At 32.8% G+C, this 18,115-nt stretch overlaps 1 protein-coding gene across 1 annotated transcript in view; it reads left to right on the forward strand.

The window, feature by feature from the left end:
- Positions 1-17,819, forward strand: part of LOC106463816 (WD repeat-containing protein pop1-like) — a 29,652-nt gene extending 11,833 nt beyond the window's left edge. The window contains exon 5 of the mRNA XM_022391426.1: positions 17,576-17,819. Within this exon, the coding sequence (XP_022247134.1) occupies positions 17,576-17,792 (217 nt within the window). The 3' untranslated portion in view covers positions 17,793-17,819. The remainder of the gene's footprint in view (positions 1-17,575) is intronic.
- The last annotated feature ends 296 nt before the right edge of the window (positions 17,820-18,115 follow it).

The following is an 18,115-nucleotide window of genomic DNA, read 5'->3' on the forward strand; positions in this document are numbered from 1 at the left end:
TAATTATAATAATGCAAGATAGTGCATGTGGGTTATCATAATTTGAATTATAAGTATAATTTGGATGGGAATAACCTTAAAATGTCATGAAAGAAAGGGATCTTGGTGTAATAGTTCATCAGTCTCTAAAACCATTAAGCAGTGTGCTGTTGCTAGTGGTAGGTCAAATAGGATTTTAGGTTGTATCTATAAAAATATTGAATACAAATCTAAAAAGGTTATGATTTCATTGTACAGGTCACTGGTTAGGCCACATTTGGAGTATTGTGTTCATTTTTGGGCTCCTTACCTCAGGAAAGACATTGAATTGTTGGAAAGGGTTCAGAGAAGGGTTACTAGAATGGTTCCTGGAATTGAGGGGTTATCATACAAGGAGAGGCTGAAATCTCTCAAAGTGTCTTCTCTCGAAAAAAAAGAAGAGTTAGGTGAGGGTCTGATTGAGGTGTTTAAGATTGTAAAGGGAATTGTTAGCGTTGATGTATTATCTTTTTTATATTTAACAATGAGAATAGTAGGACTAGGGGACACAAATATAATTTTTGGCAAGGTAGGAGTCATCGTAAGCTAAGACAGTTTTATTTTTCTAACAGGGTGGTTAGCCTTTGGAATGGATTGCCTTCGGATGTTGTGGAAGCAGTAAATTTATATGAGTTTTAAAGAAAGCTTGATAAGTATATGAATGATAACGGCTGGCTTTAAGATTTTTTTAAATTTATTTATTTATAGTTTTAGTTTAGTTTTGACGATGGAACAGCCAAGATAGACCGATAGGTCCCAAGTTGTCCCTAAACGTCATTCTTTAGAGTCTTGCCTTTTTATAATAAAAGATGTAAGAAAAACAGAAGTGATGTGGGTAAAAAAGTTTGTTAATACGTTTTTAAATAAGGTATGTAAATGAGACCTTTCTTTCTCATTAAAAATTTATTGGAGCGAGCGGCCACCTTTCTTGTTTAGTAGGTATGGAAATTACGAGGCCCTCTATGATTATGCGACTTGTAACCTGATATACAGAAAAATAAATGGGCAAGGTCAAATGGTAAGGGATCTATTCGGGGTGGATTTCAGAAAGTAATGTAAAAGATAGGAGCTTAACGAAGAGAAAAAATACCGGAAGATGTGAGAGAGAATGGATAACTCGAAAGAGGCGAAAGAATGAAGTAATATGTTGCCAATCTATGTCAATTATTATTAGTAATAAACAACTATTTGTTATGTTTACATTTGTATTAGTAAATTCCTGATAGGAATAAATAAGGTTGATGGACATGAGAAGGGAAAGTGAAGCGTAAGTAAAATATGATAGCAACAAAGTGGTGTGTAAACCGTCGTATCTCCAGTTTAGGACAGAATGTTCTTGAAATAAAATCAAGTGTTGTTTCTTTCACTATCTACTTTTTTTTTCGAAAAGTTCTACATGAGCTAGAATGAATAAAATAGATTAGGTATTGTTTAAATCACCAAATTCGTTTGTTTGTTTGGATTTAAGCACAAAGCTACACAATGGAATATCTTTGCTATGCCTATCACGGGTATCGAAATCCGGTTTCTAGCGTTATAGGTCCACAGACATACCACTGTGCCACTGGAGGGCGCCAAATTCGTACTCATGCAGTAGTTTTTCAAATGTTTTTTTTTCTTCATTTTGTTTGCATTTCAGTAATTGACAATTGTAATCATGATCAGCGTTGTTTAACGGATGATCTGAGGATCACATTCAGTCTCTCAAATTATTTTATTCTGCTCCCAAAATTAATTTAGTCCAAAAACAAAGATTTTAATACTAAGTGATTACGTAAGATTAATACAAAGATGTCATTATTGTGTCGTTACTTTCAATACTTACGAATAAATAATATTGTTATTTGAATCGGAGAAAAAATTGGCTCTTTGGTGTTTTCATTACTTTATTGTCTGGCCCATTCATTGTTCAAAGTATGAACTCCAGTGTTATTCTTATATAATTAAATAATGACTTTCTTAGCAAAGAACTAACTCCAAACGATTAATCAGAGCTAGTGAAAGCAATAAATAGAATAAGTTAATCAGTTCTGTGTACACTGATACTAATATTATACATAAGTACTGTTTGATGAAATATCCTAAAAGAATTTTAAAGATCGGACAGTCTGTATTTTTCACAATGACATTCGATATTTAAAAATTTAGGATTTAACCACGCAAGACTTTTGAAACATGCGTTTATGCATTTAACAGAAAAATCTATACCTTCTCAAAACAATGCCCAGCACACTGTACTTTCTTAGAGCAAGAGTTTCAGATTTACTGTCGTAAACAACGGCAAAACTTACGACAGTTTTGAACGTAGATAAACCAACTAGAATACACTCATAGCCTAACAGTGGTTTTTTCATCACGTGTCTTTACAACATTGTTTAGATAAAACTGCGAAAATATTGAGTAAACAACAAACGTAATAGAACATCATTGATGTGTTATCTATCTACGTTCCCAGGGATTTTTAATTACAGAATAGTATGTTGTAAACGTATTCCATGACTTCTGACACCTTTATGTTCTAAATGCATGCACATAAAAACATGAAACTTAAAGTCTCCTCACATTTCCTGGTAGGCAGAGCACAGATAGTCCATTGTGTAACTTTGTTTTCATAACTACAAACAAACAGTTCGAACTCTAAGGTAAAAAACAAAAAACATTGTGTGTGTATATATATATATATGCATAAAAGAGAGTGTTTTATAATCAACTTATAAATAGTTTCTGCCAAATTGTGGAGTGTGACTGAAATACAGACGTTTATTGAAATTTATTTTCTATATCATGTTCTCAGTGTTTGGGGTTCATGACTTGAAAATATCGGAAACCAGTAAAACAATTATTGTGTGGTATCTGAAGTTTGTTTGTTTTTGAATTTCGCACAAAGCTACACTAGGGCTATCTGCGCTAGCTGTCCCTAATTTAGTAGTGTAAGACTAGAGGGAAGGCAGCTAGTCATCACCACCCACCGCCAACTCTTGGGCTACTCTTTTACCAACGAATAGTGGGATTGACCGTCACATTATAACGCTCCCACGGCTGAAGGGGCTAGCATGTTTGGTGTGAGAGAGTGCCTTAACCACCTGGCCATGCCGGGCCGTATCTGAAGTTACAGGGCCTATCCTAAAGGGGTAAACATAAAAATCGATCCATAAGTATTTCACAATGGAATACAAACATTTATTGCAGTCTCTTGTGGTAGTTAAACAAATATCAAAATGTTTTTAAACCACCTGGACGTTTCATGAACTTATTTATTAGTTAAATATTTTCTCTTTCTAAGAACAGGGGTATGAGCCTATCTAGCAGAAAAGAAGAAGAAATATAATAGGAAAACACTGTTCTCTGATTGAACATTGTTTGTTTTATACTTAGTTTTTTATATTTTTTAAAACTTTTGTTTGTAATTAAGCACAAAGCTAAACACTGGGCTATCTGTGCTCTGCCCACCACGGGTATCGAAACCCGGTTTCTAGCGTTGTAAGTCCGCATAGACTATTTTGTTCTTCGCTATAGCTTGTTGGAAACTAACTTTCCACGAGTTTTGTAATATTTACTTCAAGATGCTTTTAAGAATCAGATATTTCAGGGCGACAGGCCACCTTAACAGCCACAGTCAGTTACGAACGTAATTTAGAAGACATCTTTGGAAGTCCTGATACTCTGATTGATCTTGGCTGTTTGACATTTACAGCGAACTTACATCTCCTTCGGTATATGTTATATAAATGCTAGTTCATGTAAGGTAGGCCTTACTGGAACAGACAGTCTGTTTTTGGTACAATCTGCTAGTTGCTAGTGAATGTATTTTAAAAAATGAAATTTAACAACAACTCTATACAAAACAAGATCATTATAGTTAAGACATTTTTTCACAATTAATTTCAAACTACATTATTGGCATAACTATTTTCTTATTAACATATTTCGGTGTAATATCTCTCGAGACTTTAACAATTCAATTTTCGAGAAATAGTTGTTAATCTTCACGTGCTCTCGTATTATTACGCCACTTTTACATTCCTTTCAAGGCAGTGAGCGCCATTGTCGCTTATGTTTCATGTTGTTACATATTTGAAGAGAATGGTAAAGTTCGCTTAAATTCTTTCCAACCTACTGACTATATGAATATTGTTGGATCTAAGTTGTTACCTTAGCGCGATAGATGGCCCAATGTGTAACGAGCGAACTGTACATGTGTAATTAACACATGATGATAGTGGTCGCGGACTTGTGAATCGTGTAATCGACAAACCTCTGCTCAATTCTTTTCCGTTGTTTTATACATTTCCATACATTTTACGCACTTGACGCATGAATTTTAGTTGTTTTTGTTTCAGTAAATATAATAGTACCGTCTGTTGTATGTCCATGTAACTACTTCGCAGAGTGTGGATGGATCTTCACCAAAGTTGGTATGGAGGTTCATTAGGTCCATGCGGGAGTACATACAAATTTTCAGTTTTGCATTTTACATTTTGCGATCTTAATGGACGTTTTCGCGTTTTTTTACCACTACTTCGACCCTTTTGATGGATCTTCACCAACAAAGGGAGTGTATTGTTAGTGTCAACTTACATGTCATCAGTATTCACTCTTTACCTCTTAACTTTGTTGTGTATGCGTACCTCTTTTCTCTTATTTGCTTCAGTTAAATGGAACAAGCTAGAGTAATTATTTTGGCATGATTCAATCCTTTTTTTTAAGTTGTTTTAACAGTGCTTAAAATCTTCAAACTATTTGAAAAGCACATATTTTATCACTTAAGTTTTGGAAAGTCCTCTAAGATGGATTTCTTGTAAAAGTGGACAGTTGAGAAATAACTGAATAACCTTACGTGAAAACAGTCTCAACCTTTCATTGCTTGGTGATTCATAAAATCCAAATCTCTAAATAAACACCATTCACCATCCACCACGTATAGCAGTTAATCCGACAGTTAAGATATAACATACAAATGCCTAAAATTCAAGTCATTAGAACTGAATGGACTTTGCTCCAATACTTTTATTCAGAAAAATATTCAAGATTAAGCAAATGTTTTTGAAGTATCATGTTATGATGGAACATGTACAATAACAAGTGTCATTTCATAATTATTGAAATAAACTGTTAGTTTTGTGGAATTTTTTGTGATAAAAATTGCAAACAACTTTATTTAATTTATAGATGCTGCTTTAGCATAATGTTTTTGAAACAACACTTTCTTCCATGTTTTGTTGAATTAACGAAACTTTAAAATTTTATTTTGTCCCTTTTGTTTTTTCAAGAAAGTATCTGTTTAATAGACAATATTTTAGGTATTGCAACATTTTGTACTGTTGTTTAACCCACAATAACAAGTAAGATGTTCATATGATATCAAAATGTTTATCAAAGATATTGTAAAGTTTATTTAAGAATCATATTAATGTTTTATCACTTTTAATCTTTACAGATGGTGGTAAAGTTGAACTCTGGGATATTGTTAGTGGAGAAGTCCAACATTCTGTTCATGGTCATGAGGAAAATGTCACTTGTATTGCAGTGAGTGTTCAGATATAAAAGAATTCAGGTTTTATTCAGTCATTCTTAAATGATGAAATTGTGTGTGATTTTCTAATACTATAAAATAACTTTTAAGTACTTTTTCTGAAACATTGATTGCTAAAAATTAAACATTTGGCCACATATTCACATGATTTTTGTAAACAAAATGAATTATCATTTCCAAAATAATGACATTAAGTGTAATGAACCGAAGTTAATAAATAACGCCAAGTTTTTTCACATCGTATATTTAATATAGATATACAGAGGGTTAATTGCACTTTATAAAATGATCTGCATGTGCTAATGCAGAGGCATTTTGCCATAGGTGCAAACTATGACCTGTACGAGTGGCATGTTTGATTCACAGCAAAATCTTGGCTATTCAACATTGCAGTGCCTCCACTGCTAGACTTATTTCTGGAAAAACTTGTCACAACACATTATAAAAAAGGTCATACGTTTAGTGAGATTGAAAGTTTATGTTGATCCAATAGATAGTATTTTGAAGAGAGAGCCTCGATTATTCTCTGTGGAAAAACCTACACATTTTAAGCTGCTCCAGACCAACATCTTCATTTTCAAAGTAAAGGCTATAGTTGCAGTAGAGAACCTCTCAATACAAAATGCCATTGTGGTGAAACTTGGAATATCTCCTAGTATTTAGAAAATAATAATAAGGAAGATTTTGAAGTTGATGATGAAAGTTCATAAGCTTTGAGCCACACCTCAGAGTCATGAACCAGCTGATTTCATGAGAAAGAAGGCCGATTTAAATCACAATCAGCTGCATACCTGTGATGTCATAGTCCATGAACATTTTTTTCACCCATGGTCTGCTTAAGTATGATCTTGGAAATTTATATGCAGTGGAGTTTCTATGGAAAGTAACAACATGTTTGATTTAAAAAGTTTGTTGCAATGGAAATTTACAGTATTTGGTAATAAAATTGTGTTCAGAGCAGAAATAGTTTCAAGGGATCTGGAAAAACATAATTTTTATAAAGTACAAGTAACCCTTATTGCACACAATTTTTATTTGGAATTTCTAATAATAATCAGTTTAAAAGGTTCAGATTCTTCACCAAAACCTCGTACTATTCTTGTGTCACAATATTATTTACTTATGATAATGTAAAGAATTATAATATATAGTATTATTTATACCATGTTTATTTTTCTGTAATTAATAAAAGTAATATTGAGTTATCTACTGATCCTTGTGAGGCGTTTTTTCATTTCAGTTGTTAGAATTATTTTGTGCTGTGATCACCTTATAGAAACAGCTTTTTAGTTGTATACTGAAATGTATTATTAAGTAACATCTCATACCTTGAGGTCAAAACACTATCATATTAATAGCTATTTGTGTATTATTTTCAGACAGATGGTACTAACCAGGTATTCACAACATCAGCAGATGGTGTGGTGAAGGTGTGGAATGTAAAATTGAGACACCTTCAGCTATTATATGCACTGGAAGAAGAGTCATCTCGTGCCTTAGCCCGACCACTACGCCACAGTCTGAAGACTGCAATTTCCTATGTAGACAAGCTTTACCTGGGAGATGATAGTGTTAACATTAAGATTCTAGATTGGAGGAATGGTACGGAATTATAAGTTGTGTATATGTATATATATATTTATATTTGAAATTTAATATTCAATTCATCTTTGTGGAGAAAAAGTCACATGTATTAGTAGTGGTAATTTTCTGTTTATTTAGACTTTTCTTATCTTTATTTAGAAAATGCACTCTTTACCAAAAATACTTTCTCTTTTTTGCTGCTTTTAACAAACTGAATATTTTTATGGACTTATAATGTTAAAATCTGGTGTTCGATTCCCTGTGGTGAACAACGTTCAGATAGCTTATTGGGTAGATTTTCACTAAGAAAACCATCAAAGTAAATTTGTTCTTTGATATTCTTCAGTGATTAAAAAGAATTGTGAATTCCTAAGTATTATTTAATATGACATTATAAAGGATTATAAACTGTTTTAACTTAATCTAATGTGAATTTGGAAGAAGGGATTGATCATAGTCAATAAGTGATGATTTTACCAAGCACTAAGATATTGTCTGTCCAATGATTTCTTTCTGTTATATAAATTAGATTGTTATATGGCCTTTCAAAGTTACAGTAAGTTTAATTTTCTCTCTTAGGTAGAATGGATCGTTTGAGGAACAATGTTCAACAACATGGCTCTACTGATGCTCTCTGTATAACAGGACATCTGCTTCTAGCATCCAGCTATAACTTGGATATGGGCACTTCTTCGATCAACTGTAAGTTAAAAACATGGTAGTAGATAAATTTAATAGTTTGCAAGCAATAGTACAGTATTTCCAAAAAGCACTGCCTCATTGTAAGTGGCCTGACACATTGATTTTGTCCACATCTATAACCCTGGTGGAAAGTACATTCAATCAACTTTGTGTATATCTGGAACAATAGGTTGTGGACACTGTCCTAAAAGATTGTGTTCTGGAATGTGGGCTGACAGAATGGGTATTCTATTGAGCAATAAATAAAAAATATTTAGTTCTTGCATATTAAATTTTGTTTTCTTCAAGATTTTGCACTTGTACTATTCAAGTTGACACCAACACATAACCCTAATTCGACATAATAATAATAAGGTGGTCTCAGAATATATTTTTTTAGAACTTCAATTGTCCAAACATGAAATATTTCTATGCATATAGAATAGAATGTCCTAAAACTTATACAATTTATCTGTCTTTCTGAGATTGAAATAGCTTAATATAAGCTCCAAAATGTTCAAAACTGCTTAGTACAAGGCCTTTAGACCTCATAGCTGTTAGTTAAGTGAAATTTTTGCCTTCTGTTGGTTACAAATAATACAATAGCACACATCTGAGAGGATTTATGACAAGTTTTGAAAGGACGATGCTCTGTAGAGGGTATGTAACATGCAGCCTTTACTTTATTGCTTATATTTCCAGAAAGCAAAAAGCTTTCTTGCTACAAATTGACAGTTTAGCTGGAGGATATGCATAATATGAGCAATTTCACAGAAATTTACAATGCCTTAGAGGGGTAGCTGAAATGAACAGTTTGGGGTGAAAAAAAGTGTTATGTGATACAGAAAGTGAAGCTTAGCATTTATATGCATTTGACCTCCATTAATGTCCTAGTTACATTCTTGAGAACTGTGATGTTACTGGAGACCCAATTCCCTATTGGTATAATGGTTAAAGTTGGAGTTGTGTTCCAGCAGCATAATTTAATGTCCTACATGTGTCAAAGGGTAAAGTATATTACAAAGTATAATGCAATAATATAAATTAATAAAGAATACATACCATTGGTTTATAGGGGAGAAGGTGGAGCTAGGTCGTCTACTTCCTCTTCTTAAAAAACTGAGTTATTTGCGACTGTCTTGTCTGCTTCTTTTTCAATTTATAAAATTCTTACTAGCCTGATAGAACTGCCTCAACTTGCCTTTTCAGGATACTGCTCCACTCGCGGTCAGGGTCGTTTTTGGCAAAGATTGTAAAACCTTCATTGGTTTTGCAAAATAACCTCTGGCATTCTAGAATATCAACTCAACAACTTATTTCACTTCCTCTGGCTGCTCATTTTCTGCTGCATCTTCCATAAATCCTTGCTGATCTAATTATTTTAAGTCTTCATTAAACAGACCTTCCCCATGCAATTGAAGCAACTCCTCCACGTTTTCATCTTACACTCCCTCCAGTCCTGCATTGTAGGCAAGGTTGACAATTTCTTCACGAACTGCTGGTATTTTTTTTCAAAACCCTCGAAGTTATAAATTCATTCTAGCCATATCTTTCTCCATACTCTGTTTATACAACTAGCGATGACTTCTTTCCAGGCATTGTCAATGTTGTCAACTGCCTTCATGATATTATACAAATGCCAGAAGTCCCTGATTGTAAGGTTCTCATTAGTAGATGTCCCATTAAATAACTGATGAAAGATATGACATAGATAATACGCCTGAAATTTTGCTATGACCCCCTGATCCATTGGCTGAATAAGAGATGTTGTGTTTGGAGGCACAAACACAGTCTGGACCAGAATGCAAGTCTCTAAATTGTCCAAATGAGGAGGATGACCAGGAGCATTATCTAGGAGAAGTAAGGCCTTTTTTTCCAGCTTTTTTTCAATGCAGTATTTCTCCACTGCTGGGCAAAAGTAAGAGATGAACCAGTCTTGAAAAACATCAATTGTCACCCAAGCTTTACGATTGGAATGCCAAACAACTGGTAGGTGTGGCTTCTAGAATCCTTTTATAGCCTGTGGCGTTTCTGAATGGTACACTAGAATTGGTTTCAGTTTAAATTCATAAGGCTGCATTACAACCAAGTACCAGGATAAGCTGATCTTTAGTGGCTTTAAATCCTGGAGCAGTCTTCTCCTTACAAGAAATAAAAGTATGGGATGACATCTGTTTCCAAAATAACCCCATTTCCTCTGTGTTGAAAACCAATTCAGGGGGATATCTGCCACTTTCTGTGATCTCCTTTAAGTTGTCTGGAAATTTGAAAGCACCTTGGTGATCAGCACTAGTTGCCTCATCTGTTATTTTGATGTTATGAAGATTATTTCTTCGCTTAAAATGGTCAGATGAACCTTTACTTACAGCAAAGGTTCCTGCTGTTAAGTGTACACCTTCAAAGTTTTAGCTTTCTCCATTAGGAGAGCCTGGCTTAGTGGGATATGATTCTGATTTTGGTCGATAATCCACATTGTTACTAATTTTTCCATTTCTTATATGGCTTAATTTACTTGAAGCTAAATGGTGTATTAACATGATCTGATGCCTTTGTCTTCTCTGCATTCTTGAAAATTGTTGTTACAGGTGTTGCATGAAGCCCTACATCGTGTGCAACATCAGCAGCATGTTGCCCTTTTTCCAAGCGTTTCACAATTTCAAGATTTTTATTTAATCTTATTACATTTCAAGTCACTTGTTTACTCTCATTACCTGTAGGACTACTTGCTGGTTGTTTGGGTGTCATAATTCCAGTAATGTAGGATAATCATAACAAAATATTAGTAAGTGCTGCAACTTTAAAATGCCAAAATGTAAATAATGTTACAGTGCAATCAACCCTGAGTTGCCAGTAAAGCTAACCCACGGAAATAATTTTCAGTGCATCTTTTTAATTTCTACTTTTTTTACTTCTCACTTTTTAAACTTTATTTAATATTCTTTCAATGATGCAAAAATTAAACGATGTTATTGAGAACTACGTTAATGGGGGGGGGGTCGACTGTATATATATATATATATATATATATTTACATACAAGAGTTACAGTAGAATTAAGTATTTAATTGCTGTTATTGGTCGTAGTTATCAACTTGAAGCTATAAGAGATAATGCTTGTGGTCAGAGCACTCAAGTGTGTCAGGGATATCTCATCTACCAGACATTATCCAAACGCTGATGATAAACTAGCCAGTAATCATGGAAAATCAATTAAGGGTATGGAGTTAAGTGCTTACACCCACAACGTCTCAACTCCTGCTGCCTTTCACTCTCTGCAGCCAGTTGTGGGAAGGCAGTTACCCTTAATATTTTGATAGATTGAATATCCCCCAACATAATTGAGTGCCATGACCACAGGTATTATCCATTGTGACTTTAAGTTGACAACTAGGACCAACAATGGCACTTAATTCTACCGTAATGCTTGTTTTATATTAAATTCATTATTGTTTTATAGTGCTGATTCAATTGCCTATTGATAATTAATGTAACTAATAGTATTAGAACTATTTATTTATTTATATATACATGTGTGTGTGTACATACTTTTATAAATAAGAAATGAAATCATATATAACATTAAAATTTGAACAATAAACAGTGTTTGAATATCAAGTTTATTGATAATAAAATAGTTTAATCCAATTTTGAAAGTACCTCTGTCAAAGGTTGTTACATGTGCACTCTGACTTAACCATAGCTAAAGGGTTAATAGAGAAATGAAAAGCTAAGTACAGATTTTATGTGAAATTATTTGACATAGAAAACTTGGTCAAGTCAGCAGTCAAAAGTCATGCTTGAACAGAAATATGTGCAACTAACCAAAAAACCATCAGCCTTTTGACTAGCATTGAGAATTTTACAACATCTGAATAGGCTATGATCGAAGTAAAACAAAATATGAACCCTACTGCAATCCAAGTTCCTCTATTGATCATTGTAAGTGGAAATGACTGGTGCTGGGCAATTAGTGGTATGTGCTAATTGATGGCCCCTTATAACCCTATGGATATTGGTGGTCAAAGCTTTTAACAGAAGTACATTTAAAGTTTAATTAAACTACTTTATTATCAATGTATATAAATAAGCTTGGCATCAATACACAATTAAAATTTTCACAATATTTAAGTTTTACATTCTTAGTATCAAAAGGAAATATTTAAATAAATTCTCAAACCACATCGTTCAGATTCTCATGATTTCTCATTTATAGATTTTTTCTCTTCCCTTACAAGTAACTCAAATTATTCAACCAATTAGAAACACATGCTATAAGTACTGGGATTTCAGAATATAAAATTTCAACCTTTTTATGGTTTATTAACATATCTCTATGTCTGTTCAACCCACACTGACATGGCTCTCTCATATCCTCTTTCATTTAGGAAAGTCTTTACTTCTCTCTGACATTGCCATTGGACATGTTTATAACCAATAAAAAAAAGCAGATTCAACAATACATAGATCAGATGGATGGCTATTGTGTTTTAGTGATAAAACCTGATAATTTGACATGAAAGCTTAACGTGTTTGGACTGAAGATGTTGCATCAAGAAATAATGAAATTTTTTAACCTACTTATAGGTTAATTAGAAAGCCAGATGAATTATAGTAATTTTTTTATGCACTAATTTAGTTTCTGAAGTAATTTTTATGTTCTAAAATGCATATTTGAAAGTAACACTAATTATTTTTGGGCAACCAACATAGTGAGAAAAAAAAAAGTTTTATTAAACCAAATCATGCCCCTGAGTACAGAAGACCTCAAGACTAAAGTAAGTTTATGTATATTTTTTTTATTTATTATATATTCCTGAACAAAAGTGACTAAAATGTATTAGGGTAGATAAGAAAACAAAAATGTCTCTGTGAGAAATGTACATGATGTAAGTTATAGTTTCGTATTTTGTTTACTGTCACTTGGTCTTAATTCTTACTGAGTGAATTATTGGTTTGTTATACTGGTTAGACACAGTTCAAAGAGCAATAAAATAATGAAATTAAATGTAAACAGATGGAAACTGTTATGGGTCTGACACTTCAAATTGGCATATATCTCCGCATGGACCCAACAAACCTTCATGCCAAAAGGAAACAAAATACCATGAAAAAAAGTAAAATATTCAAGTTTTCCCTTTCTTCTAAAATAAAATAAAAACCACATAATCCTTACACAATTACTCCCTAATGTTAAATTGGAAAGGAACCAACCAAGAGCAAAAAAACATTTAATAAAAAATATTTTATTAAAAGCTTGCCACATTTCATGTAGATACATGAAGTAAGTTTAGAATTATAATTAACATTTATTCTTCAGTACAGTCAGTTCATTGGATACGTTCCTCATCAGATGTCGTACTTACAACGTGATACATCATGGACTAAAATCTCTTATCATATTGTGAACAAGCATATCTCAACTATCTTACACCATTCATAATCATATTGTGAACAAGCATATCTCAACTATCTTACACCATTCATAATCATATTGTGAACAAGCATATCTCAACTATCTTACACCATTCATAATCATATTGTGAACAAGCATATCTCAACTATCTTACACCATTCAGAACAAGCTATTCTTTGTGAAAAAATATCTTCATACAGGAAGAAAAAGTTTTTTTTCTTCACAATCAACAACAAAATGAAAGTTTTACAATCACGTCTATGGTAACTCTTCAAAATTACAAACATATGAGAATTATTGGAATCAATGCCGATCGAGAATATCACAAGGTCAAACACAGACAAACTAGCAAGTTATTGTTATCTAAGTGTGACAGGGACAGGAGAATGGAGATAAATAAGCATACAGTTGTAAACTTAAGTGACAAATGTCTTAATGATAATGAAATAAGTGTACTATCTCTTGGATTTAATTTTGTTCCTACTCCGAAACAAGTACCCTACACTGACATCGTTGCTTCCACTCAAAAAGTCGCTAATACATTAGATCTTACAACTGCTAATGAGTTGTGCTTCCAAGTTCAAGAACCTCTAAAATCATCTACAATTAAACCTCAAAGCAACCTAACTAAAAAAATATCGGTAATTTAAAGAAAGACACTGTTATATTACCTGCTGATAAGGGAAATGCTACAGTCCTCTTAAACTAATGTGACTATGAGCAAAAGATAGAACAATTATTAATGGATGCAATTTACCAAAGACTATCTACAGATTCAATCCAACGTAGAGAAAAAGAGCTAAGTAAAGAACTTTGGAACATGACAAAGAAAAATGAAATAATTATGACACTGTACAAAAGATTATCTGTACACCATTCAAACTTCCCACAGCTTTATGGTTTACCCAAGATACATAAACCTAACATACCCATGTGACCTATTATATCTTACATAGGTTCACTAACTTACAAAACAGCCAAATTTATTTCTAGCATGCTAAAACCTCTCACAATAGATCCGGCTTATTCAGTTAAAAACTCACGATAATTCATTAACAATATTTCTGGGCAAATAATATCCAAGGATGATATTATGGCTAGCCTTGACCTAGTTTCATTTTTCACCTAGATACCTGCTAAAGATATCATGGAAATAATATATAAACAATTAAGTGATGAAATCTTACTTCCAACAAGAACGTCCATCCCAAACATCATGATCTTGCTGGACATCTGTCTCGGTGCAAGTTACTTCTGTTGGAAAGGCCGATTATACAGTATATTAGACGGTACTCTACTTGTAGTAGCAGAAATATTCATGCAGCATTTTGATCACACTATTTTAACACCACATCTTCATCAACCTCGTAGATGGGTAAGATATGTTGACGATATGATTATTTTATGGACCCATGGAGAGGAAGAGCTCAAAACTTTTCATGCTTATCTGAACAGCCAATTTGACAGCATACAGTCTCCATAGAACTTGAAGTCGATAACACTCATCCATTCCTCAGTGTTCTGGTTCACAAGGACACGAGTTTGGAGAAGTCGACAACTACCATTTATCAGAAGACTCGAACAAATAAATATGTGAATTTTTGCTCATGCCATACAATATCTGTGAAAAGTGGAATTATCAAAACATTAAAATCTAGAGCTACAAGTATATGTTTACCTAGATGAAGAACTTCTTGAGAATAACGGTTGTCCAAGTAAAACGGTTCAACATGTGTAGACTTAAGAGTCTACAAAGTCTGACAATTATTGATGTCATGTTGTGGAGCTGACACAGATCACAGGATTAAGTAATTCCATATGTTCCTTTGTGTTGAATTTTGGTTATTCACTGGTTCATTAAAAGTGAAGTAGATTATTAAATCAGTCCTCTATTTCAGGACAAAATACGTTAGATAATTCATACAAGCAGACAGCTAAGATTACTGCCTCAGCTCATTATGTTTATAATCAGATAGAATGTAAATCCTTGAGCATACAATGCTTATGTATTTCCTTGTGTGCTGTTTTTTGTTGCATGCGGTATGGGCAAGTGAGCAAACCTTAATAACAATAGAATTTTGACACATGAGGTGTGGTGATATAGATAAAACTTTGTATAAAATGAAACAAGAAACAATGACTTTGAGTACTGGTTAGGAAGCTATTGAACCAATTTGGACCTCAAAAGCAACTGTAGCTAGTTATCCGAGTAATCATGATGCCTCAAATATATAGCTCACAATAATGTGAAATGGTTTAAAAAAAAGACATGTAGAAACATGTAATTTTTTTGTGTAACTAAAGTTTATGAAGCTTCTTCACTTGTAGAAGACTTATATATCATTAAATACTGAAAGAGTTCAGAAATACTAGTAATTACCAATAAATAACTGTTTTGTTTGCTGCTGTATTTACTGAAAAAAAGAAATGTTGATGTAAACTTGTTTTATTTTACATTATCAATTGTAAATGTTATGAGCATTAAACTAAACTTATTTATAAGATGTGTAATGTGGGTAATATATATATTTTAACAGACTAGATTTCTGTTACATTTAGTGACTGTCAAACTTAGGACTTGGTCTTCAGGGAGTAACAGGAATGTTTTCAGAAGTTCCATATAAATCTATGGATGAACTTAATGTATTCATCAAATTTTAGAGAGATTAACTGAATGTGTACAGGGCCTTAAAGGGTTTTTGGTTCTAGATAGTTTAATGCTCATATTTTCTAAATCCTTAACAAGATCTGCAATACGCCATCCCTAGCGAGTTAATAATTGTTGTAGCGAGAGAGTTAACTGGTAATAAATCAGTTCAAGCATAATTAGAAATCAGTTAGGAAATTTTCAAACAGTGACACCCTTACCATATATATATATTGTAAATATTCAGTTCTGCTGAACCCAGCTGTTTATATTCAGCGTTTTATACAAATCTTGCTCTCAGTTCTTACCCAACTATTTAACACTTGTATTATCATCATCACACAACAAAAAAGTTTTTACTGTTTTGATTTTATATAACACCTTTTACTTAACTTATTTTCAAAAAATAATATCTATACTGTACACATTTGCTGTATTAATTAAAAGAGAACATCAACGTCTACACAAATTATCACTACTTTCACAAAATTCATTCATTCATGTTGTGTAGTTTGTTAACTGGTAAGTAAAATTAAACTATTGGAGAAGGATGACACACTGTATATGAAAGACAGTAATAACTTCTATAGTTATACTTGCCTACAAGCTCTTAATATCTTGCATACCGTACCTGTTCCAGTCACAACAAGCTCATCCTTTTCAGCAAAACCCACAGCTGTTATACCATTATAGGTATAAACTGATTTTAGCAACTGACCTAAATAGGAAATAATCACAAAAACAAAGTTACTGTAAACTTCCTTTCCAGGGGCATAGCCAGACTTTTAAAAAACTATATGCATATATTAACTGATTTGTCAAATTGTATCCACAAAAATTTGCTTAGAAAGATATGTGCATATAGTTACCATGAGTGTTCCCTCTAAGCTGCACATATATAAAATACTGCAGATCTTACTACCTGCATATATAAAATACTGCAGATCTTACTACCTGCATATATAAAAATACAGAATAGCATATTGTAACGCCACTCTAATACTTCAAAAACCATGATGACATCACGGCAGTAATTATGTATTGTAAATTCTGGTGCATGATCGCCATGCACAAAAATAGGTGCAAGCAATAACACACAATGAGCACAAAGAACCAAGCCTACCAGCTACCCTCATGTAGCTCAGTTTGACTGGATACTATGCGGTATACACGACCTATATACATTGCATGTGGTATGTGCAATAATAGTGCACCTATGCTCTGTTCCTTATTAGCATTTTGTAAATTTAGTTTTTAATGTATTTTATCCATTTTATTCTTGTTTAATGTGTATGTATTTATCATGCACTGAATGGGAACAAAAGTTAGCACTTGTGCTACCTTGTGAAAAACAAAGGTTCAAAAAATCTAGCACAAAGTCTGATCTAACTTACAAGGATATCAGAACTATATGCAGGACACCTGCATGAAAATTGTTAAAAAAATTATTAAATATGTCTAAATAAAGATATACATTTAACACTATTTATGAAATGTAAAATATTACGATATGAATATCATCACAGTGATGAGTAGGTTTTCTTGGATGGAAAATTAATAATATTATCAATTTTGTTTTTTTATTTTAGAATTATTACAAATTTTGAATTTCATTTTAGAGGCCACAAGTCAGTTTGGTATGTCTGTTACGTGAATACTGTTGTTATTAAAAAAAAAAATTTGTCTTTAATTTGTTGTAGTCGTGATACAACTGTGAGAGTATGGGATGCCACCAAAGGGGAAGAATTATGTAATCTTAGAGGTCATACCAGTTCTGTGACTGGAGTAGTTCTCCTGTGTCAACAGTCAAGTGTAACTTTAGCTGTAAGATTAGGCTGTTCAAGTTTTCAGCAACTGGCCGTCAGCTGTGCTCTAGACTGCTCCATAATAGTGTGGTCAATTCCTGATGGTATGTAATTCTAATATTGTGTTCTAACACTGTAGTTCATGTTGGTGTTTACATTAAAAGGAAAACACTCACTTAAACCATTAAAGGCTGGGTTTCTAGAAATCCGGTTGTTATTTTTTGCTCCAGAGTTTCAGTTAAGGTACATAACTTTCAGAATAAGGATCATATTAGTATTTATCTTATCAGTTTAAAGCTTTTTTTAATTTTATAGAATTGTGAATTTTGAAAATTAAAATTCCAAATCCATTTTTTAAAGACAGATGCTCATATTTTGTTGATTAATTCTTTAAAATCTGTTCTTTTGTAAGCACTGAATGAAATCTCAGTAGTT

The sequence above is a fragment of the Limulus polyphemus genome, unplaced genomic scaffold, assembly GCF_000517525.1.
Source record: "Limulus polyphemus unplaced genomic scaffold, Limulus_polyphemus-2.1.2 Scaffold1490, whole genome shotgun sequence".
NCBI classification, from domain to species: Eukaryota; Metazoa; Arthropoda; class Merostomata; order Xiphosura; family Limulidae; genus Limulus; species Limulus polyphemus.